Source organism: Nymphalis io, chromosome Z, assembly GCF_905147045.1.
Source record: "Nymphalis io chromosome Z, ilAglIoxx1.1, whole genome shotgun sequence".
NCBI classification, from domain to species: domain Eukaryota; kingdom Metazoa; phylum Arthropoda; class Insecta; order Lepidoptera; family Nymphalidae; genus Nymphalis; species Nymphalis io.
This window is the reverse complement of record NC_065918.1, coordinates 11,003,243-11,029,473: the sequence shown is the minus strand read 5'-3', so window position 1 is coordinate 11,029,473 and position 26,231 is coordinate 11,003,243. Positions and strand designations below refer to the sequence as shown.

The 26,231-nt window shown below is 31.3% G+C and overlaps 2 protein-coding genes across 4 annotated transcripts in view; one reads left to right on the top strand and one right to left on the bottom strand.

The window, feature by feature from the left end:
• LOC126780773 (amyloid beta A4 precursor protein-binding family B member 1-interacting protein) overlaps nt 1–26,231 on the top strand; it is a 273,890-nt gene that overhangs the window by 153,733 nt on the left and 93,926 nt on the right. The window lies entirely within an intron of this gene.
• LOC126780783 (facilitated trehalose transporter Tret1-like) lies at nt 536–24,738 on the bottom strand. 3 transcript variants are annotated; one of them, XM_050505485.1, is made up of 14 exons: nt 24,600–24,738; nt 11,174–11,297; nt 9,771–9,875; nt 8,753–8,955; nt 8,096–8,251; nt 7,274–7,357; nt 6,602–6,689; nt 6,365–6,498; nt 5,603–5,812; nt 5,384–5,461; nt 4,774–4,872; nt 4,173–4,318; nt 3,425–3,545; nt 536–2,222 (listed from the first exon to the last, which is right to left on the bottom strand). In XM_050505485.1, exons 2-14 carry the CDS (start codon nt 11,295–11,297, stop codon nt 2,139–2,141), a joined length of 1,632 nt encoding a protein of 543 aa, XP_050361442.1. In that variant the 5' UTR covers nt 24,600–24,738; the 3' UTR covers nt 536–2,138. The 3 variants fall into 3 exon arrangements, with proteins under 3 accessions (XP_050361442.1, XP_050361443.1, XP_050361444.1); XM_050505486.1 differs by lacking the exon at nt 24,600–24,738 and adding an exon at nt 14,426–14,664; XM_050505487.1 differs by lacking the exon at nt 24,600–24,738 and adding an exon at nt 11,401–11,484.

The window sequence follows — 26,231 nt, the reverse complement described above, 5'->3', positions numbered from 1 at the left end:
TTATAAAAATATCATAAATTAAATTAATATTATTAATATTTAGAGGATGGAGACTATATGAGGAAAAATACACGTATAATTTTTGTTCAACATGCTTATAAATATACTAATTGAATTATGTGTATAATTCTTTTGCTATAATTTTTGAATAGTTACTCTAATATAATATTTGATGTTCATCATCATCATCATCCCTTTATCTGGATGTGTACAAAATCACCAAAATTAATAGTATATTAAATAATCTGCACTGCTTGATAGAGTAACAGATCAGGAACATATAATAGAACAGTTTGTCCATTGTTAAATATTTTTTCGAATTTGTATATCCCTTTCAAATTAAAAGCTAATAAACAAAGAAGTTTTAGTCATTGTGAAGTAGATTAAAAAAAATATTTAAAACGATGCTTGCAAAATAAAAATTATTATGCTTAGAAAGCTAAAACTATTTAAAAGGAAACACAAGTATGTTAAAAAAAATTGTAATACATTAGTATAACATATGTTTATAATTATTATATACATTCCACCTGAAATAAATGATGCATCAATCAAATTTATATATCATAAATAATTACATTTCATAAAATATATTTACATATAATCTGATTCTATTTTTAATCATATTACTGTTATTTTTAAAATAATATAGATTTTCCTGTATAATTTTAATTAATTACTAATTTCATTTAACACTAAATATTTGTGAAAAATTTGAGATTTGTGCGGCTTTGATATTTTTATATCACAAATACTTAGGCTTTTGTTTAATACACTCAATGCTTTCTATCTTGAGAATAGATTTAATTGAACTTCGAAATTGTTTGGCTAATATTTTATGAACTGAGTAAGGGTTTATAAAATTCCTAAGAGTAGCCTAAAGCTGCATCACCATCAATGTAAAATTACCAACTATTGTTTTGACACCATGTATATTCACGAAACTTTCTGTATTGACATTTAAGTTGTTAAAATAATAATTGGTAAGTTGTTAACACAATGTTGAGTAGCTGTTGGTGAGTTTATGAAGAATTGAAAGAGTTGTATAGACAACGAACATTGACAGGTGGAAACACATCACATTACATACATTTTAAAGCTGCTTACTATACTTACTGCTCATAAAAGCATCATCATTTCTTAACAATTTTTATTGACAAATGATTGATATATATATATATATATATATTTATATATCAAGTATCACATGTACCTTTAATCGTTACATTATGAGATGGTATTATATCCATCTGATTATAATAACATTTTTATACATATTTTAATATAATATATAAATATATGTATTACTGCATTCCTTTCATTTTCATTATACATACATATTGTGGTATCGTCATCAAGTAATCAAAAATATAATTGCTAAGTAAATGGTAAAAAAGCCCTTACCAGCACGATATCTTTTAATGTGTGTTCTACCACATACACAATGCATATTACAAGTTGCAATTATTTTAAAAAAATAAATAGACCATTTAAGCTATGTATTTAAATTGATATTAAGCATTCACAAATTTTCAAAATTTGTTTGTTGTAATTATATGAATTTTTTGGTTAAAATTAATAATAAATATTTTCAATTTATATAAATTTTTTAGTAGTCATAATAATATCAAAATTTGAAATCTGAATTCAGTTCATCAATTTAGTTGATATTTTTCACTAATAAATTCTGGTCTTATATGATTATATACAATATAGCAAAATACTAAAACAATATAAATACAATGTCTACAAGCAATACTTAAAATTAAGCCACTCTGAAGTTGCAGCGAGTAGCCGACACTGTACCAAGTTGTGAAAATGTTCTTTTGTGCATTTTTTATCATTTAGTTATAATTATGATCTTCTGTCAATTTTTTTAATATTTTAGGAATATTAAATTCCTACAATTTTACAGTTTTATGACTATCAATTTGAAAACATCTATTTCGAAAATAATAATACTTCCAAATTTTTTTTTAAGGAACAACTCAGACTAATGAATAAGATAGAAAGAGGATGTTACTGAATATTTGTGCAACTTTTAGGAAAACGCTTAACTTCAGAGCAGTAAAGTCAACGATAAAATAATCTTAACTAAGTGGCTTAAAATTGAATATATTTATTAATTATTTTGATTACTAGATCGTATTGTCGCCTTCGAATGTTGGATTGGACGTTCCTTTCAAGTCTCGCATCTTTGATGCTTCTACAGTTTGTTTTTTCTGTAAGAGAAATACTTCGCCATCAAAATAAACATTAAGTAATTTATAATTAATTTTAATAGAGTTTGAACGATAATGCTCGAAATTTGTAATATTAAATATTGTCTACATCTGATCTGACACAAAGGTGTCCGTAATATGACCACAATAATTATGTCAAATTAACCCATTCATTGCCGACCAAGAAAGTAGGTATGTTACCGGCATGCCGCCGTACATTTGCAAGTGACCGACTATTGGCGTCCGCGGCATCTCCATTTTTTATTCTTATTCACCCATCGACGTCTTCGGCACGAGATCGTAGATTTTTACCCGAGCAACTCAAAATGTAAAAGTAAGAAGTGTTCCAGCTTTTTAAAATTTTAAAATGATTTTAAATTCTCTTTATAAAATATATTTTTGCATTTATTTTGTAAATATAGTCTATTTATATATATATATAAATAGACTATAACTAATTACAAATATTAAATTATGACTATCATTCATAATTTAATATTTGTAATTAGTTTTGTTTTGTTTTAAACGATAGTCACCCATGGGAAGTCTCAGTATGTAAGTTTAGTATTCGCTTTTGTCATAGTCTTAGGATATCCACAGGCAGTATTCGGTGTAGAATAATTATAATCAAAATCAACATTTACTAAAATCTCCGTTTTTTATTGCCATTTGGCCTCGAAAATAAAGTTTGAAAAAGAGACGTCGATGGGTGGTCTCGGCAATGAATGGGTTAATATAAAATATTTACATCTTAATGCAATTTTTTTTAGGTAGGCGATTATTATTATGTTATAAATGACTGCCAAATTCGGTTCCACGCCGTTAAGATAAAATATTTACCTCTTTTTAAAGAGAAAAAGGAAATCTTTCAGACTTCTTATGCACTGACTACGATAAACATATAATATTATTTCCTATAAAATACTTTTTTATAATTTAATGGTATTTTTTAAATCTAAGTTTGATTACTTAAGCACATAGTTCTTCATGTCAGGCACATTTTTATTTTAAAATCACTAATCTATTTCTCGAATGTTTAAAACATGGCCATCTAATGCAATTAAACTGAGTCAACCCTTAGTATCATAATTTAATTATTGATTTCATAAATAATTGGAAAAATTGTGAACAGTTTGCTAGTAATTAATCAACCTCATTTTTTTATTCTGCAATAAGGTTAATTTAGGTATATTAGTACAAACCTTAGACTTGTACACTTCATTCGTCAATTTCTTGACACCGCTAAAATGATTTTCGATTTCTATTAGAGTTTTTCCTTCAGTCTCTGGCAATATGAAGTAGAATACGAAGCAACCCATCAAACTGTAATAAGATAATTTATATTTAGAGCACAGGACGATCAAATTTTGGAAACGATTCGTTTTCACTTTTTATCGCTGGGTAGAAATGGCGCACTCTCATTTAGTCTGAAGCCAGATATGGCTGTTTTGGTAAGTAAATGCACGGTTCACGACAGTAGACATTTGCCGTCAACGATTACTGTGTGTCAGTGGACACGGCGTGTCACTCCCTGTCTGATCGCGGTCTCATGGTGCGTCATGCACAGCGGTTAATAATAATATATAGGTATATTAAGAGATAAACAAGACTTAAGACTAATAATTACATAATAGATCTAAGACACCATATGCTATTCACTTTGAATCATATCTATTACTTACAAACTTTGCTAATTCACCACAAACTTGAGAACTAAGATTTTATGTCTCTTGTGTCTTTAGCTGTAACACAGCAACACTGTGTTGCTGTTTGCCATTACAATTTGTGATGAGTGAGTGGTACCCAGACGGGTTTGCACAAAGCCCTGTCACAAAGTACCAAATTCTCCCGTGTTGGAAGTATCCCATGTTTCTATCAACATTTTACGAAAAATAAGTAAAGTTAGTTAGCGTATATTCTGAAATAGTAATAATTAAATTAGTTATTTACCAAATAATTCCGTAAAAGCTATATGTCCCCCAAATTGAGAGCCTTTCCACCATACTGATGTATATCTTGTTAGTTAAAAAACCGAAAATGTATCCGATAGCACTGGCCAAGCCCGCACCTCCTGATCTTGTTTTTGCACTAAATACCTGTTGTAATGGTATACTTTATTTATTCAAATATTGCAAATTCGATTTACTATTTAAAAACATGATTTGCCGTAAAGCCAATACTTATTTCTCAGTAATCCAATAGTACCGAATATATTTAATCTTACGAATAAACTTTTATATATTTATATGATTTTGTTGTCTTAATATAGGCGAAATCGCTCATTACCATTCTACACGCTGACAAACAAAGTAGGTGCGTAGGTACATAAACTACCTTTTTTATCGCTGGAAAAACGCATTTCGCGTTTCCCCAACGGGGATAGTGGGGGTCGCCGGTGTCCAAGCCACCGAGTGCGCCCCGAACATCGGAATACCCACTAAAATCCAGCGGTACCCTTTCCGTCTTAACGAGGAGCGCCACGGAATCGCTTTCGCATGCTACCGTGTACCTAAGCTACCTTTTTTAGTGACTAGTGTAATGGTGTTCTTACCTCTCCAATTAAAATCCAAGGAAGGAGTCGAATTCCAGCAGAAGTAACGAAAGCTACTATCATGAGTAACATAGTGGGAATCCAAGAATATGGATTATTCTGTAAATACATATTAAAAGTGGTATTAGTAAATAATAGCCATATTTAATTATAATTATACCTATATATTATGTATACTTCCTCCCCTAGATCACTCTAGAATTGATTATATAATAACTAATTTGTATCGTATTTCGTAGGTAATAAGCAGTTACAGAAACTTTTTGCCCTTTTTTATGATGATTTTGAAACAGTCATGCGATGTTACTGATCGCATGAAAAGTACACACGATTTCATTTTCATATCCGACATTAATATCAAAGTATTAGTTTAACATGCATCAGTTGCAGTCATTTAAAATAAATTATCATGTCACATAATCATTTTTTTCTTTATCTAGATAAAATCTACACCTGGAGGTTAGGTTTAACGTTTAAAATAGATCTAACATTCTTTACTTTTCGTGATCATTCTATAGAAATGGTATGTTACTGGATAAATGAGTAGTTATGTAGACTTAGGAATAATAGTAAAATATTAATGCAAAGCTTTCAAATAATTTATACGTACCAAATTGTCATCAACGACATCAATTAACTTGGTACTGTTATAGTCATCGTAAGTCATGGTAATATTAAATAACAAGTTCTGTAAAAAGAAAACATTTTACCTATAAATAATTAGAATTTATCGCAAAGATGTAGCTACATTTTTATGAATTAGTCAACTTATTATACTATTTATTATAACCTAGCTCTAATTCGATTCCATAATATAAAAATTACTCACACTTTTAATATAACCGTCGTACCCAGCAACGAGAAGGCAACATATTCCAGCGGCTGCTGTAGAAAAAAATGTAAGTGGTCTCTTTCCCGTATAATGAACCAGCAACACACAGGTAACAGAACCTAGGATTTGTAGGATGCCTAGGATGAGAGTAGCGTAATATTTGTCGATTGGCGCCTCTAGCATCTGAAATATCGTCACTGCGTATGTCTGCAGTATACGGATAAAAAATTTTTTTCAGACATTATGTAGGCATGTTTTTTTATTTTGTTTATAGTTTGTTGGATTTTAAGTAACGATGAGATTTATTTAAAATAAATGAATGAATTATTTTAAGGTATTTTTATATTTATTGAAACTAGGTAATTATTTTAATGCTGGATAGATAATTTATTACAGTAACAGCCTGTTAATGTCCCACTGCTGGGCTAAGGCCTCCTCTCCCTTTTTGAGGAGAAGGTTTTAGAGCTTATTCCACCACGCTGCTCCAATGCGGGTTGGTGGAATACACATGTGACATAATTTCAATGAAATTAGACACATGCAGGTTTCCTCACGATGTTTTCCTTCACCGTCAAGCACGAGATGAATTTTAATCACAAATTAAGCACATGAAAATTCAGTGGTGCTTACCCGGGTTTGAACCCACGATCATCGGTTAAGATTCACGCGTTCTAACCACTAGGCCATCTCGGCTTAATTTATTATATAATGTAAAATCATGTTCGGGTAAATTATTTTTCATAATAAAATAAATCATACCTGCAAGGTTGTCATTCCACTAAAATGTCCCACGAAAAAGCTAAACGAGACAAGGAAATATGGTATCAAAAATGTTTTATCGAGATACAACACTATTTTTTCTTTAAATGTTTCCTCTTGTTCCTCGATTCCCGCTAAAATCATATAAATGCTTATAATAAATGATTTATGGTTACTATAAAAAGAGGTTGAAATGAGTATTAAAGTAATTATTATATTTATGTATTAATACAGCACCTTCTTTTGTTTTGTATAAGGCCTGTATGTCCTTCAATTCATTTTCGACAGCTTGCGGACTGGTCCAACCTCTAAGCCACTGTAAGCTCTGTATTCATAAACAAACATATTTATTTTTTGATATAATAATATTTTATAAACGTTTATATATATTTCAATTTACAAGGAATTATGAGTTAAGTCAGGATTAAACTTGCTATCATCAGTTCATATCGTTAAGCGTTAAATTGTTGTGTAGTGTAATATTCAGGTGGTAAGACAGAAGACTAAAATCCAACCCAAGAGGGTTATCTTGAGCTGTTTTTCTTTACCGCTAAAATGAGATGAATTATAAGCACTTAACATGTAGGTAAGAAAGTGTGCTATATAAATATATAAAATAATCAGTTGTGCTTGCTCGCAATCTTAGGTTAAGATCTATCTGCTGGGCCATCTCAACTCAGCAGAAGGGTTATCTTATTCCATCAGTCATCACATCATTATATATTTATAATATGAATTTATGTTACCTATACAATACTGTCGCTCTGATGAACGATATGACAAGAATTTTAGTCTCGAAGATAACATTATTGTACTTCATCTATTATGACTTGCGAATCTTCAAAACAAAAACATTAAAAAAAACAAATTAACATATTTTGTCGTTTGTTTTGTTGGATAATAAAATACCTGAATTGCTTCATTGTGTCTTTTTCTAGATACAAGCCAGTGAGGAGATTCTGGTATAAAACACAGTGCGATAACTGCTAAGACCTGTGAATTAAAAAAATCTAGATATTTATATCTCCAGGTGCGTGTTATTAATTACTTAGGCTATTGCTTTAGCTTAATTTAGTTACAGTGCCTCGCGACACCTTCATTTTCATGTGGCATGTAGCAATACAATAATTCAAGAAAATGTATGGTTTATAAACGAGATCGAAGCTCAGATGAAGTGCGGTAACAGAATGGAAACCGTCACAGGCCGGATAATGTTTGATATATGAATATAATTAAATTATATTGGGAAGAGACTTGGGGATTTGATACCTTTGCTTTTCCAGGCCTAAGGAAAATGACGCACTCTATTTCTTGTGAAGAACGAAAAGTTTTATGATGTGTAAGAATAGGAGTAGGTATTTTAACAGGTGCTATGGACACATTTAGTTTTATCATTTGGATTTTTAAGCGTTGACGTGCGGGTTGACTAATTGTGCTACCAAAAAAAAGTTCAACCAAGTTTGCCACCCTAAGACCTGATTTAGGTATTCGGTTTATTGGTAAATTCGTCCCTGGGAAGTGATGTGATTATTTAAAAAAATGAAACGTATAGGTAGGTGGTCGTAAAGTAATATCTAATGTACATGAGACATGTTTTATCGAAAAAGAAAGATATTTTTAAAGATAAACTTACACGATTGTTAGGAGGAGGAAGATTATGTAAAATATGTTTATTATAAAAAATGAAATACCTACAATTTAATTGTTAATCAACAAATTTGAATTTTGTACCGTAAATATAATGTTAATCAGTGCCACCGTTCGCCAATAGAAGAGCAGGCCAAATAGGAACTGTGTAAAGACTCCAATAGTGATGCATAAGGAGCTTGTAGCAGTCAGCGCACCTCGAAGATGCGGCTGTGTGATTTCAGCTACATACGTAAGCACCTATTAAAAATAAATGACATTGAATCCGGGCAATTTTATTAATAATTGAGCAAATCAGAGGTATATACATATACCATGAATGTCAGCTGAGTTAATCTTTAACTTTCAATGTCAAAATTCCAAGTTGTTTAATAGTCATTCTTGCACATGCAGCATAACAAAACACGTTTTTAGAGGGTACAGTTATAATTTATTAGGTAATTTTGATAGAACTGCTCAAAATTAAACGAAATAGATTTTTATGATTAAGAAGCTATGTATTAACTACAGAACACGTGCAGCAATGAATTAATATAATACCAGCATTTACCTTCAGATAACAATCATATACTTTGTAATAATGTCTTAATGATAATAGATTGCACTTCAGTTTATTTAAAGCTGTGAGTATTAGGTAAGATGGTGTACACAAAGATTACTCAAGTGATATGCAAATTTACTGGATTATGCTATTTAAAATAATCAACTATCAAAAACATTTCGACAATACTAGGAACTTACTGGTGCTTCAAGAAGCCCACCCGCTAGTCCAGTTAGAAAAAGGGCGCCATAGAGATGACCGGTGTTGGTTGAAAAGTGGAATATCAACCAGGCAATGAAAAATGGTATGTTCACCATCTGCATTGCGCGGCGACGGCCTAACGGTGATGTCACAATGCCGGACAACGCGCAGCCCACCGGAACTACAATTAAATTGATTGAACCTGTGTAACAATGAAAACATGATTTTATTAGCAAAGTTACAAGTTACATTCCAAAAGTTCTGTTTTAGAAATTATAGTTATATTCTTCTTAAATTATGATGCAAGAAGATGCATTTTAATGATTTCGGATAAGGAACATGTCTACAAAATTACGTGATCAAGACACTCATTTTGACATTAGATTCAGTCAGAGAAACTAATAAAATTCGCAAACAAAATAAGCGCGATCACTGACTAAAGTATACGAGTATATATAATGTACATACAATATACATATTTGTGTAAACCAGTTGGACAGGCAGATGGTGAAACGTATCAAATAAACAGAGGCAGAGTTATGTAGGCCTTCTGATAAACATTTTGATCGTTTAGTTTTTAATTCCGTTTAACACTGATAATTTTATTGTATTGTACAGTGTTTATTCGGACAGGCCTTATTTCATTTTAAAATTCCACTAAGCAGAAAAAGTCATTTTTATAAATATATTTTGATCTTATCGAAATCTATATGTTCTTTTGCATTTATGTTAATGTTTTTTTATTACAGGAACATCAAAACTGTCTGATTCCGAGTAATCCTTGCACAAGAATGATCAGTAAACGAAGGTTGACCGCTCACAGCCTCACACTTATTATTTACAATTAAATAAGATTTCAATCGTGACTTTCAATGAAACAGTCACATGATCACGGATGTAACCTTTTTAGCTACGAGTACTAAATGGGCAAAGTAAAAACATTTACAGCGACGGAAGTCATAATTACCATCAAAGTATAATTCATTTAATATAAAACCGTATAAATAAATTACTTACTTATCCATGATATTTCCGAATTTTCTAAATGTAGATTTTCTCCCTCGATCGGATTTTTTACAGCAGGAATGAGAATAGTCGGAAAGCCAAGTGTCATTCCATACCCTGAAAAAGTAAATTATTATTTTATGTCTTGTTAAAGTAAATAAAAAAATAGCGTATACCTGAAACCGGAATTCAACTCTATACTAATATGCCATATTGTAAACTTTTAGGTAAAATAAACTAATTTGTTAGCAGTAGCATATTTTAAGACTTGGCGTCGCCGCGGCACAAAAATAATCCGCTCCTTTTTAATGATTTTTAATAATTATTTAATTGTTGGAAGCAATGTTAAATGGTAAATTATTTATGCTTAATTAAAAGTAGGTAGGTAACTAATACTGAGTTGTAGAGTACATACTCACACAATATCTTATTAATCTAATTAGATTAATAAGATATTGTGAATTTAGATTAAAAAGATTTAAGATGCTATAAAATAGTCAACGTTAACATTGTTTTTATATAGAATAAAATATACCGCGGTGTTTATTAAAATTATTGTGTAAGTAGGTATATGAATGTACTTATGTTATACTCTTTTTTAGTAATGATGTTTTTGTTTTCATTAACAAATATTTCTTATGATGCTTACCTATATTTTAAACAAAAAACGATTCGATAAACAGAGACATATTTGATGAATTTGTTATATATAACTGAAATTAAATATTTATTATATTTAAAATTTAATATTTATTTAACTGGTACTATAAATATATAAAAGTTCTAAATACCGAAACTGTAAAAATACTTTGAAAATTTTTGTGTATAGAGCTCTTGTTAAACATTTAATTTATTATAATTAATTACATACCACTAAAATACGTTAGAAGTTATATCGTAGACATAAATATATATTTTTTATATTAGTAATTATAGTTTTTCAACAAAAACTAATTTAATTTATTATTTATTCATTTGGTAATAGTAGCCGTCCTTCTAGTATATAAATGTTTTTGTAGTATTGTATTATAAAACCACACTGACACAATCCATTAACTACTTGATGACTTTGTGCTAAATAAAAAATAACATTGAAGTTTCATTATTGTTTTTATAAAGGTCTATAAGCGGAGTGCCTAAAAAATTAATCTCTTATGATGAAATTTTATATTACGATTAAAATGTGGGCAAAGACATCGTTTTCTCATTCATATAATATCTGTATAATTTTAAATTATTTAAAATCAAACAATAGTGCAGATGTCTAGAGCGATATTAACGTTAACTTTGAATAAAAAATTAAACATATATGATCATATATGAAACATATATGATTGTAGTTTAGCATCTCACGGAAAGTGCAATTAAAATTTTAACGTAAGCCTTATCGCTGTCAAGGCATTATTGCTACTTACCTAGAAGTAGAAGATTTTTCACACCAACTGCAATTAACTGTGGAAGAGCAGTGCGAAAATTCTTCTTATAACCGTAGTGTTGTGGTTCATTCACTAAAATGTTTTCCTTCGCTAATGGCGCCATCTGCGCACAACGATAATATTATAAGCTTCACTATAACATTAACATGTTTAAATTAAACACTTTATTATACACAAGCGATAAACGAGCAAATAGTTTCTCATACGTTTTAATAATTTAATGTGTATCGCGATCTTTTAAAAGGATTAACTGAACAAGTAAATGTCATTTCTTATAGATACGATAACGCGTGTCGGTTGCCTGCTAGAATGGTTTTAACTGTTTACAATTGATTACCGAATAGACTTTACGCAATACCCTTCACTGTAGACTGCAACCTTTGCGAAACTTGACTACTTATGGAAAAATATGTTTACTATGTCACTATTCCATATTTTAATGATACTAAAATTTATAATATTAATGTCTTATATATATTAACTATTTCGGCACGAGTATAGGACTGTCTAAAACATTATAGTTATTCAAATCAAAAAATAATTTGATAATAAAAGACTTTCATTTTAAAGGTAACCTATCTTCTTATTACTAATATATCTTACATAATAAAACGTCACACTGTGTGTTAATTTTTTTCTATATATTTGGTCATGCCTTTAACTATTTTATAACACACTAGCCGACCCGTGCCCACTTCATGGGGCGGTAAACATTTTTACTTGTGATGAAATTATTATTGTGGTTCGGTTAGTATTGAGTATAATATGACTGTGATTTATTTCCTGACTGCCAAAAGTCGCGTTGGCATTATAAAAAATTGTCTCGCGTATTTGATATTTTAAATTATCTTTTGAACTATGCAACCAAACTTTAAAAAAAAAAAAAAAATTTCCTTGGTGATAAAGCAATTTATTAGAAATAAATTGACGTGTTGTATATGAAAAAACCGTCTAATAGAAATATCACCAATAGATTACGACACGGTCGCGGTTCCATACCTATGTCGTATTATCTCTTTAACCATTCATCAAATTATATGCAGTAATAGGGAAAAATCTTTTGTTTTAAACACTTGAGACGATAAGTTTACTTATTTTAATAAGAATTCATAATTGTTGATAATATGACCTAACGATTTAAATTATTTTTTTAAAATAAAATCTATTCTTTGTAACTTAAAAATAAAAGTTAGACATATGCTGTCACTGACTTTTTTGTAGGCGTTATCAAGCTCTACAACTTTTCTTTAGAACTCAATCATATATTTCTCATCGTAAAAGCAGCGTTCGTGAGAAACGTTTTTGTTCAACCGTTTTTTCTCCGACTTACTTTTCAAATCCGACTACCACGAAAGTCTTTTCATTCTATGGGTTAATATATAGCTTATGACACTCACAAATAATGTGGCTATCTATTGGTAAAATAATTTTCAAAATCGGTTCGGTAGATCCAGAGATTATTACCCCCTACAACCTCACAAATTTTACCTCTTTATAATTAATATTAAAAATCGTGCTATAGATCGTTCTATAGAACGATTTTTGTGAACAAATAAAGACGCTGTAAACAATTACATAAAGGCACAGCTTGTATTGAGTACACTCAAAGTTAATTTTAGCTTAATCCATTTAATTAATGGATAAATAATCATTTGTTTAAAACATTAATTAACAGGTACGGTCTTACGTGGAATATTGCTTGCACCTTTGGGATGGCTCTGCTAAGTCTTATATATATTAACTATTTCGGCACGAGTATAGGACTGTCTAAAACATTATAGTTATTCAAATCAAAAAATAATTTGATAATAAAAGACTTTCATTTTAAAGGTAACCTATCTTCTTATTACTAATATATCTTACATAATAAAACGTCACACTGTGTGTTAATTTTTTTCTATATATTTGGTCATGCCTTTAACTATTTTATAACACACTAGCCGACCCGTGCCCACTTCATGGGGCGGTAAACATTTTTACTTGTGATGAAATTATTATTGTGGTTCGGTACCTACTGGAGGATCCAAGGCCTCCAGTAGGTACTGGAGGCCTTGGATCGGTTGCAGCGACGTGCGATCCGCATTATTGGCGACGTAAAGGTCACAAACACCCTCGAACCTTTACAATTGCGTCGAGAGATAGCATCGCTGAGCGCTTTCAATCGACTGTATTACGGCGAGTGCTCTGAGGAATTATTCTCTCTAATTCCTGCTTCGCCCTTCCTTCTTAAGTCTACGCGAGCTGGTTCTCGATGTCACCGCCTAACTGTGACATCAATACCATAGCGCACAAAGAAATTTGGCAACTCCTTTCTTAGTCGCACTTCCAAAAAATGGAATTCCTTACCAGCTCACGTGTTCTCCTGCTTTTACAACCCGGGTTCCTTCAAACGAGGCGTGAAGAGGCATCTTGCGGGCCGGCAAGGCGAAGGCGGCTAGTGCAGAACGTTTTTCCTGTCTGTACTGGCCGTCGTCGCGCTTGGACTCTACTACCACTTACCATCAGGTGGAGTAGTCATTTGCCCTCCCGGCGAATATAAAAAAAACAATATAACGCGACGATATGTTGTATTTATCAACATATAGTGGAGTACGTTAAACAATAACAATGACGCATAACAAGAAAATCAACTAGCCTCAACTAGGCGAACGTATATTTGCTCCGTAAACCTAGATACGAGTAGTGAAAGATGTGCAAAAAAATGCTATAATGTTGACAACATCAATTAGAAAGGTAATATCGATAGTTGATCTTATACGGCTAATAAGCAAACCGACCGTCAGCTGTTCAAGTTATGGTGTAAAAGGGAACAGCATAGTAGCATTGCTCCAATATTTCTAATGTTTACTGCTTCAGCTGACGGTCTTTCTACCGCTACCCAGAAAGCTGATTATTGTTTTCGTACTTTCAAATAATTAAGCAATGACATAGTTATATTTCATGCGGCATACTATAACTTTATTTTACATATTTTTTATACAAGTTCATGCGAGCAGCTGACGCATAGTCCCCCCTACACGATGCAGTTGACGATTTTTTCCAGCTCAGAATTATTTTCACGCCACTGAGCCTGATCTTCAATCACTTTTGGATATTCATTTTTAATCGAAAAATATTTAATTTTTTTGTAGTTCGACAATATATCATTATTATTATCATATATCGATGATGTCATAAAGGTTTACGTAGGTTACAAGAGTTACTCAAATATAAGGGGTGCATGTCAGTCACCTCCACGTGGTGCACCCTGGGCAACGGGGTCGACCAGCAATCCGATGTTTTTCCGGATTGCTTGTCGATCGCGGGTGAGACTGACGCGGCGGAAGTGTCGCGGGCCGCTCCTGGTACTTCTCTGTTGCGCAGAGTGGACCAGCGAGCGGCTTCGTGGCAAGTAGGAGGACTCCGGGCTCCTTATGGGCCGCCGGAGAGAGAGAGGAGGAGGAATTGGTCTCCGGGGTCCTTACGGGCTGCCGGAGACAGGAGGAGGTAGTAGTAGGAGGAGGGAGAGTAATGTATTTAATAATAATAATAATAAATAACTTTATTCACCAAAAAGAAACAAAGACAAAAAAAATTAAGGTACAAAACCATAAAAAAAGTGTTAACAATATCATATTTCATAATTTGGTGAAAAGGTCGTAGTCTCAGCTAGGCTGCTTTTCAGTCTACGCCTTGTACATATGCTGCCAACACAAACGCTACATTCAGTGCAGTAAAAGGTAAAAGAAGATAAAATTACTTGAATAATAAAATTTAATACAATTTTATAACACGCCGAATAGGCTAAAATAAAAAAAAAAACATGCAAGCATTACTAAAACAGTGAGTTTTTTTTTGTTTGATTCTAGAAAAAGGAAAATATTTCATATTAAATAAAAAAATGAAAATAAAATAATAATAATAATATTTAAAATGTTTAAACAAATAGAGATATATGTTTTAATAAATTACAATCAAAATAACAATTAAATATTGAAGTTTAGTTACACACATTTGTCCAGACACATTGCGTCTTTTGCATAGATAGAAGCCATTGCTTGCATTGTGCCTTAAACTTATTTTGAAATGTACTGTTCTTAATCTTATTAATTAATTAAAATACACCTACAAAGTCAAAACAAAACATAAAACGACTTAAAAGCCATTGGTTGCGCTTAGCAATTATTAAAGTGCCCTTGATATATTGGCAAATTGAACAATCAATCAAAATCAAATCAGAGAATAAAAACTAAATTATTAGTAATCGTTCCGCGTCACCACCCGACTCAACATATAAGTAGGGTGGTCGTGTGAATAAGACATGTGACACCTGAAGTCGCGTCCTTCGACTGTTTCGAGTTCTCACAATTTTTATTATTTAATATTTATGCCATTTCAAATTTTCCTTGTGATGTTTCACATGTTTTGAAAATCTTAACTTTTTTTACGGTAAAACATCAAAAATATGTATGTATGTTCTGTTTTGAAAGATGAGTTGGCCGGTGTAATCACGTAAGAGACTATGCCTAAGATCCCATGCTTGGATACGCATTGACGGACTAATGTGGTGCATATTTTTGCAATGACATTGCGTGAAGGTTACACCTTACCATCGATTGATAAAAAATAATTATTTACCTATAGTGTGTCAGAGAGTCTACTCTATTCAAATAGGAATATATTTTTTAATTTTTAAAGGCAATCTCTTGTAATACCTTGTATACTATTACCATTGAAGTTATTACAAAACCAATATTGCTTTATTTTTGCTGACATCGTAACAAAAATAAGTTGAAAATGTAAAAACGAAAATACGGAAATGCATTGAAGAATAGCATTTTTTTATACTCAAATTCAAGGCAAATATTTTATGTAAATATTTTAGATTTAGATTTTAGATTAATTTTATGTAAATATTTTAGATTAACCGTCAAAATAAAGTAATAAAAACTTTTGTAAACCGTTTCCAATTGAATATAAACAACATACTACTGATTTCTAATGCTAATTTGAGATTCAAACATTTACTTGATGTAATCATAAAATTAAATTATATAAACGCACTATATTTAAAAAAGTGGTCCATTGAGGTTTTTAGCCTATTAGTGTGAATTTCAAATGCTGGCATTATACTTTACTTATATAATACTGTGTTTATAAAGAGTTGAAACTTAACCCATAAGAGTTATTTTTTTCTGTTATATTTCTTTTAAGCAATATTGGCAACAAATTTATGCTAATGATAAAATAATAATTTAATTCAATAATAATAAGTAATAAAATAATAATCCAATTTCCCTTATTTTTAAGGGAAATTGGATTGTTCACGCTGAATTCCAATACGTCACAATCGAAACTGTAGAACGTTTGTTTGAGTACAGGTTAACATTTAAATTCGAGATATAAAAAAAAGGCGTGGTCGCTTATTTTATCCGTAAACTGAGGTATATTAGTTTATTTATTATATCTACCAACCGAATAAGCTCCAAACCCACTCCCCAAGGGATAAAAAAGCTTAAGCCCAGTTATGGGATATTTACAGGATGTTACAGATAATCCAGTGGAGTAACTACAACTTTTTGCCACACACAACATTTAAGAGCTACTTAAGGCACTCCTTAGTGAAGATTTAATATGTCAAATCTGTCCTAAGGAGTAAGGAGCCTTCAGTAGACGAAACTTTAAATGTGTCTCAGTCATCTTTGATAGACATTTGTATTGTATGATAGCGATTAGTCGCAAGAAAAATGGTTTTATGAGTTCTCCAAGGCACGAAAATTTATTACTGGCAGCTTCTTGACTGCGTTCTTATTCAGAGAACTTCTTGATAGACAAATCTAATGATATATTGGCCCGTCCCGGGAAGTAATCCGGAATCCGCATTAGGTTAAGGTAACCACTTAAACTTAACATATTATTTGCTTTGGACTACTACAAATATCTGATTATTGATTTGCTTCTGACATCCTACTTGAAAATGGCCATAACTTTTTATCTAATTGCATAGTTTCTGGTAGTTTTATTGCACATAAAGAGTTTGAAAGTTGATGGTAGAGACTTAAATCCATATGCTACTTCTGGACAACTTTTATATGATGTCTTCATGGGCCGATAGATACATTTCCACATTAACCTTTACGCTATTTCATGAAGGTTAATGTAAAACTACGGCTGTCAAGGATATCCAACATAAGTAGTCTAATTTTTGCAATATTAATCTTCAAACGTGGGTTTTCTATCCATCTGACAGAAATTGATAGCATATCATGGGATAAGCTTACAGAAATTTCAGACAAAGTGCACATAAAACTAACTTTATTGGTGTTTAGCACCATGCCAATTGCTAAATAATCCAATATGCTCTATACTTTATAATGAGAGAGAAAAAAATCATAACAACATTTTATTGGCAATCGGAGGGTTTGGGGTATCTTCAAATTGTTTCAAGTGCTCTTTACCCTTTCTATTTTACACTAGACCAACGAGGCAATTATTTATGTCACGTGCAATACAATCTACTACACGTTGACTACTCGGATATACTTGGATACTCATTTAAAATCACATTCTTATTGAATAAAGTTATTAATTAGTAAATAGGATTAGTACCTACCAAAAACCAACATGGTACCTTTTGTAGGTACCTATTCTGTACCGACTGCCTCGTTGGTCTAGTGGCTTGATGTAAAGCTGCAAACCCGGAGGTCCTGGGTTCAATTCCCAGGTCGGGCCAATAAAAAGTTATTGGGTTTTTCTGTCAGAAAAGGAGAATCCTGGAGTCTAGAAGTTGGAAGTGTGTACACTCCCGTGCCTCGGAAAGCATGTAAAGCCGTTGGTCTTGCGCAGTGCGCCTGAACTCTTTCCGGTCGTGTCGGATTGCCTTCCCATCGGATTGTGAGAGTAAGGGAAGAGAAAGTGCACCTGCGTTTGTGCACACACTTGTGCACTATAATATCGTCTCCGCATTTCGCTAATCTCTCTTGAGATTGGCCGCCGCGGTCGAAATCGGTCTGGAGGGCATTATTATTCTGTATCAAAATTAAAGTAAGTTATATCTTGCAAAACGAAATATATTAATAGTGAAAAAGAAATATTAGCAAAATTTTAATTTTATTGAATTTAATACCATTATATCAAAATGACCTATTCTGTCTCACCGCATCCATTCGTGTACAACAAATAGAAATTAGGTATTAAAAATCGTATCGTATGAAAATAAGAATCTTTAGTAATTAATACTGATTCTGTAAAAGACGCAAAGAAAAAGTTACTGGTAAATGAAATTTATTTGACCCTATTTCATTTCCTGTTTGCGAGCGAAAGTTGAAACATTTGTTTGTGTGACGTATACAAACTGATCAGAAAGCGTTTTATTCCTAAAAATATTATGTATAGTCTTTAATAAATGTTTCAAATAAATAATGATAATGTTAAAGGTAACGATTTTATACAATATTTATGAATATTATTGTTCATGCTGTCTTAAAATTAATATTTTTAAGGAAATTGCGCGTTATATAACGTAGCCTAATTGATGGAAGGAATTTATTTATATTGCTAAAATGACAATAATGATTAAAAATCAATCGCTCTATTTATATTTATAAATGTAAATATAAATACATAGTAAAGTAAAGGCTGGAAATAATTTTCTGTTTGTAAATATTATTTAAATAATGATTTGTAAACAATTTTGTTATTTAATTTTTTTCTGTCAAGTCATTTAAGCAATGCAAACGCTAGGATCATTATTATTATTATTAATAACGCGTTTGGACAATACTCCGGCCGAAAAAAAAACGTTGTGGAATTAAATGAATCTTCAGTACATTAATTGGCTTTGGTTCGGTTGTAAAACATTCTTAGTCCAAAGACTTGTCTGTTTCCTACAGCTTAGTTATGGTGCATTGCTTATTGTTTTATTAAGATTTTATTGAGTTCGGGATAAAGTTACTATAAGGATTGTATTTTATGATTGTTTAAGACAATCAAATTGTAACTGTGTGAATTCGTTTCAATTCTATCGAACCGCCATGTCTGATTCCCATGATAATGCTCAGATGTCCTTTTGATATGCTTTTACTTTTGCTATTTGTTGTTATGTTAGACATTTTCTATCTCGCCTACTAGCTAATTTTGTCCTACTTCCGAAAGTTTCTAATTACGTGCGTGGTTGCATCAACAGAATGCTAAAACATGTTGTCTACTATCGTTACAATATTCGACGCAAACTCTTCTCGCAAAATGAAAAGCTTTGCAACAGGTTTATACCGAGTTATTTATTTATTTTTATAGCCGAATCCTCCAATGTAAGAATACACGGTATTACCTACAATATGTTCAGAAATAGGAATACCTAATGCGGATTAAAAATTATAATTAATAATCATTATCTAATGTTATTATTGTTCTTAAATTTACAAACATTTACATTTTTTTAGTTATCTATAAATATACTATATACAAATAAATAAAACTGTCAAAGTGTCTGTCTGTGATTTCGAATAACTTCCTCTTTTAAAGTAATATTATATGATTATTTGCGAGTTACCGAACGAAAACAATCTTTTTTCTTTAATTTTGTCTATTTGTGAGTCTGAATTATTATAAGAAGTATTTCAGGTTTAGTCTTTGTTTCATCAAAATCGGTACAGTATATAGTTCACGTACGTATTTTTGTTGTTATAACATATGGTTCGGCTATTATCCCATAAATGACGGTATACTAAATACGTAAATTTCTGTTTCGTTTTGTTTGATTGTTTTAGGTTTTTTTTTTTATGAATTTCATTATTACATTGATAATATTAAATACTTTGTGGCTTTAATTTGTAATTATAAACTCGGTTGTAATTTTGTTCTATTAATCTTAACTTTAAATTTAATATTTTTAGTTTTGAATTTTATAGAATAATACTTTTTATTTTTAAATTGTATTATATTGTATAATGTATTGGTATTAGATTGTTTAGTTTTGTCCTTATTTATAGTTTAATTAGATTAGAAGGATTGTAATTTTTTTCGATGATATGATATGAAACTTATAAGTACATTTATTTATCATTAGTTGTTAGGTTATCTTAATCTTAACTTTCATTAATATTATAATATATTATAATTTTCATAAACTATAGATTTTAAGTTTGCATTAAATTGTTTAGTTTTAACCATGTTTATAGTTAAATTATATTAGTGGGGTTATACATTTTTTCTTCTTTTATTACTTGCTTATGTTTTAGCTTTGTAATGTTGCCATAATCTATTTATAATTTATAGTCTATCTGACCGTAATAGCTAAGATACATTTTTTTTTGTATTTAATGTACAAGGTTGACAGTAATATGCCGCATTATTCAAAGATATTTTATACCTGGATATTTTATGGGCGGATGTATCTTGCTGTCCTTGCACGTACGGCAATACTTAAAGATTTATATTTTCTCGTTAGGTGATCAAGTTATTGTGTTATTGGCATGTAAATTTACGAATATACATTGAAAAGCTGGTAAAATTAGAGAATATAACGACCGTATTTTGGAAATTTGCTAGAAAAATTAATGACTGTATCAAATTAAACTTTAACGAGAAACTAACATATACGAGTAATGAATTAAAAGTATTTTTTAACGACATGTCAGGTTTATGCGTTTATGAAAGAGAAAATAAATATGACGTGGAGAGAAAGGGAAAGAGAGCTTTGAAATATGTTCAACTATATAAAAAACTGTAGGTAAAAAAAGTCTTAAAACAAGGCAAATAGTCACAGTTATTGAGAATTTGATGAAGATGACCGTGTCGTAATCTCGTCCCTGTACCTCATGTATTGTAAGGGTGGTGGTTTCTTCTCGGTTGCCGTGCCGTTGGACCTGTAGGGATTCATTCTCTGCCTGTATGTGTGTCAAGTATAGAGTCTGAGATTCGGTCTTGGCGATAGAAATGCCGGTGTAATATGATGAGTTAGATGCACGAATTTTATTACTTGGAGGGATGAGTGTATGTTTATTTACAACAGTAAAAATATAGACAAGAAATGTTGAAGATATTTTTTTAGCTTAAAGAAATTTTGTTCTTAATGGAGTTGATTGATATCTCCGATTAGCAAGACTACACGTTTTTATAACCATCACGATGACTCCGAAAGTGTTCATGACTGCCTCGTTGACTAGAAGCCGGTTGCAGTGGTTTCTGTATTCCTCTGAAGATTGATGCTATTGTGCGTATTTTCTTCGCCGCGTCCGCTTCCGCTCGTAGATCATCTTATCCCTTTAGTGTTCTTCGCCACTGTTGCTATTTTGGACACGACAACGTCTTCTTTAATATTAAAGTTTCAGATCTTGGAACTCATTGGTGCTCATGTTCACCCACGTTATCATCTTTGGTATTTCCCAATTCTTAGGAGGATCGTTTTTCAATAGCTATTAGGCTCTTGAGAGGATTGGTTCTACTAGACATATCTCCGTGTGCATTCAGTTAAGCCAGTGATGGGGTCTTTTCTGGGGTGTAGAATATGATTTTTTCGTCCGACCTCTAAAGCAAATTACCTGTTCCTTTTTATGACCTCTGAGGTGTTATTGTTGTTTTCCGCTTCTTCGATTCTAAGCTTTAATAGCCCTTCATGCTTGTTATTATTAGTCTTGATGTGTGGCTGCATTTGAACTTTGAAAATCTTTGTGACTTTGTGGCTTGTGAGCCTTAAGCGCAATCACACTATAGCTGCGCGTAAGGTTTTGAGGAGTGAGTAGACAGTGAATATGGGTTTGGGAGGCTTCTCGTTTACTGACTTTCTTCACTGAAAGTTTTTTCACTGGAGAATTTTCTGTTGGAGTCGTTCGGATCCACTTTGGAGAATTGCTTGGTGTATCTGTTTGACTGATGTTGGTGAGATTTGGTATGTAGGTGGCTTTTGTGTAATTACGAATCTGATGTTTAGGTTCCTTCCTTCGAACGAGGAGTAGATTAAGTTCTGATTAACCCTATGTTTAGTGTTTAATTACCTGGCTAGGATCCTTGTATGAGTGATATTCTATTTTATAGTTGACAATTATTATAAGCAAATATGTCCTATAAAAATGTAAAATTATAATATTTTTCTACATTCTATTCGCTAACATATTCGTCTTTTCTGTCAAAGAAGTTCATGAGGGATTTTTCGCATTCTCTAGATACAAAAAAAGACATCATTGATGTTACTGCTCTTATTAAGCCTCGTAGAATTGGTCATGATCATATTAAGAGATCATTGAACGGAATTGCGATTCAAAGAGGAAATGCTAAAGGTTTTGTGCATGTCCTTAAGTTTAACTTCACATAAGAACATGCATAAATTCAACATTACTATATATATATGCTCGGTAATACCTATTGTTGGTTACAGAGTTAGTTATTCATTAGTGATTTAGGTCCGGTTTTTTGATCTGTAGTCAAAACATGTCAATCTGTTAGATTAATTATAGTCAACTGGTCAACTAATGGTTAAAGGGCTATTACGTTTTCCAATGTCTATTTTAACTAAAGTCAAACTTAACCATTGGCTAATATTGCTAGTGTAATGAGAAATAATTTTCATTTTAAAGAAATGATTTCGCTATGGTTTTATACATATGACGCCTAATATATACATATGATGGTAGTTGCAAGAATATGCTAACTGTGATTAATATCGTGATCGTCGTGATAAGATGTCAACGTTATGTATATATCTCTTAATATCTTTTATCTCTGAACATGCCTAACTCTGATAAACGTAAAGTAAAATTTTTAAGTGTGGTATTGTGAGATTTATTTATTTCACAAAATATGTACATATATATATTAAAGATGGCTGTGTCATAAGCAAAACAAATAGCAGCAGCAGTGTTTTTATTACTTCCATGCATCCATATCACTTCTAGCTCATGTCATCTCTTACATAGTCCATCTATCTCCTCTATCTATCTTAGAAATCCTCGTCAAAACCTATTGCAGTTCTCCTTGCAAGAAGCATGCGGGTTCATGAAAAAAAAAAATTTTTAATACCAATATCTGTCGATTAAAGGATAATTTTCATATATTAAATATTTATGTTATTATCGATGACATTAAAAAATAAAATAAATATTTACATTAAAAAAACATTAACTGAGTTCGGATTTTGTATATTATATGTTATTAATTTGATATAAATAAATGTATAAGTATATGTAGGTACTTATAAATATGTAATGCAAAATTATCGAAACTAAGCCATACACTCTTAGTCAAGTAATTTTTTTTATATAAACATTGTGGCGGCGCTTGTCTTTTGCATTGAGTAACTTGTGCGACGACCTAGAAGTTATTTTGAAATAAGTTATGCTACACTCAATAAAACATCAAAAACAAAATGTTCGAAATTTGTAAGTGTAAATTACAAGCAACACCTGTCCTTAACCCTTTATCATTGTCTATCGGCGACTCTTAGTTCTTTTCAAATATTAGTATTGGCCTTTGCAATCACGTTTTTAAGTCATATCACTACATCACCTTATTATATCGAAATAAAATCCCAAAGCTTAAAAATGTCTACAAAATTGTATTTTGGTCCAAATTGTTTGTATAATTTTGGCGCCTATATATTAGTATATCTATGTGAACAAATTATAATATCGATTTCAAATAAATTTCATGTACGTATTGCTCGCCTGATTATGTTTTCAATAAATTCGATTTGGTGGTTTTTATGTCAAAACTAAACTGCATATAAAGTAGATTGAAATAAACACTATGGATGTAAAATTGTAAGGCGATAAGTTCGGCAGACCGAATCTTGTCCAGATTAATCTTTGTTTCGTATGTTAATAAAACAGCATTTTTTCTAAGATATATATTTGATAGATTAAAAAGTTATTGTAAATTAATAACAAGCGTGTAATAAATAACTTTTATTATCAATTTATTTTTTCAATAATATTGTTTTCAAAAAAGAGAATTTTACATAATGAACGCACTCATCGAATAAGATGTTTACATGCAAAGTGACAGCTATGTTGATACCGTATAATAAATATTTTACCCTCTAAATTATTATAAGTAACTTATAGTAGAGACAGATCACGTAGCACCTATTTTATTTCAGACGGTACCTATGCTAAAGATTAATTTATTAACTTTCCCTATAATAAAAAAAATAGTTAAAAGACGATCAAAAACTTTATAACAGAAATGTGAATTTTATAAAAGAAAATACGTTTTAATTAGCAGTATAAAACAACTTGCTTTGCAAAATATTTTCTAAGCTAATAGAATAATAAGTCGCAATCGCAATTTTAAATTTGTACAGATTTAAGAAGTAAAAAAAATCTTTCGCAAAGTGAAGTAACTAATAATTCATAGCGGCACTACATTTTATAACGTTTTAAATATTTAACGACAACATAATCGATTTTTTTAACAAGAAAACTGTACTTACAATTCTCCAATCACATCAACGGTATTAAACTTTATTGATCACCTTGGTCGATAACGCGTAATTCACAATGTAACGAAGTACTCGCGCAACTAGCAAGAGTTATGAAATGCGAATGACAACCAAGTCACATCACTGACGGTTTTTTAAGACTTTCTGATGACGGTACATATCAAGGTAATAAGTTAATATCTATGGGTACGTCCATATTTTATTGATTAATAATTTATCATAATAGTACCTTAGTTATTTCTATAACATAATAATATATAAGGTAGGTACTATTGTGATAAATTTATAATACAATGACCAAACAATTAGAAAATACAAAAAATAGGACAAACACAGGCAAGTATTACATTTAACGGCGGCATCAGAAGTAGCAGCAGCAAAAGTAATAATAGTACCTAGTAATATATATATATATATAAGTAGAAATAGAATAAACAAGACTATATATATTATATGTTTTGTTTTTTTTTATGTACCTATGTTAGCAGGAGCAGTGCAGGAGATTAATCGGATCTGTATTTCCTGATGGTTTGAAAAGAATGAATACCCACATGCATACAACAATTTACGCCATTTTCACAGCCAGCCAGCCAGAGTACATAACCACTACGTTTAATACAGTGTTGCCTTTTTTGTATTAAAAAATTCACAAGAGGACATTAATACAATAATCCAATAAAATTGTTGTCTATATAATATATGTATATGAAGATTTTAAGCTATATGCGCTTAATAATTACAGTGTTGCTTATTTTTTTCCCAAACGAGTTTTGTATTAAAGTGGAATACTTTTATTGCAATACACCATTATATTCGTAAACTTATTATTTATACTTAATATTTTTACATATGAAATATTGATCATTTTAATATATCCTCTAAATAAATCCGTTTCAACAAATAAATAACCTTCTTAAACAGTCTTTGTTTAATTATTATCAGAGTAGTACCATAATTATGTATATTTTATAAAAAAAGTATAATTACACATAAATCAAAAATATGTAGTTATATAAGCGAAATACCACTCATCATGAGATCTTCTAACCTATGTGCCCGATTAACATGAAATTTGTCACAGTTAGGTTCTCCTTTCCCGACGATGCTCACTGAGAACGGATTTTACGCAAATCCTATCTAAAATACATTATTATACTTATCTACCCGAGCGAAGTCGGGACGTTTAGCTATCTATATACGTTAAAAAATAAATATTTTTCATGCGCTTAACCGTTTTTGCGATTTAGGGCATTGAACAGATCTCAGCTCAGATCTCATCAATAGGGGCACGCGTAACCGTTGGTTCACTCGTGAATGTGCCGACGCTGTATCATCTAAGCAGGCGGCATATCGCGCGTGGATCAACGGCTGCATTAGCGGGGCATCTAACATTGACTCACTGAAAGCAAACTACAATAAAAATTCCAAGTCCTGTAGGAAGGCATACACGAGAGCGAATGCACAGCGCATTGTACAGATTGTTCATGACCTTATTTCGCATCCTAGGGGCTCCCGTAGCTTCTGGCGTCTGACCAAGTCTGTGCAAAACAATTTCTGCCAACCTTCGCTGCCACCGCTCAGAAATCCGGACGGATCGCTAGCTCACAGTCCGCAGGAGAAAGC

Coding starts and splice junctions, on each gene's coding strand:
- LOC126780783 (XM_050505485.1), bottom strand. CDS start 11,297: ATGGCGCCATTAGCGAAGGAAAACATTTTAGTGAATGAACCACAACAC. Junction 9,876..11,173: donor GAAAAATCTTCTACTTCTAG/GTAAGTAGCAAT, acceptor TTACTTTTTCAG/GGTATGGAATGACACTTGGC. Junction 5,813..6,364: donor GTGGAATGACAACCTTGCAG/GTATGATTTATT, acceptor CGTATACTGCAG/ACATACGCAGTGACGATATT.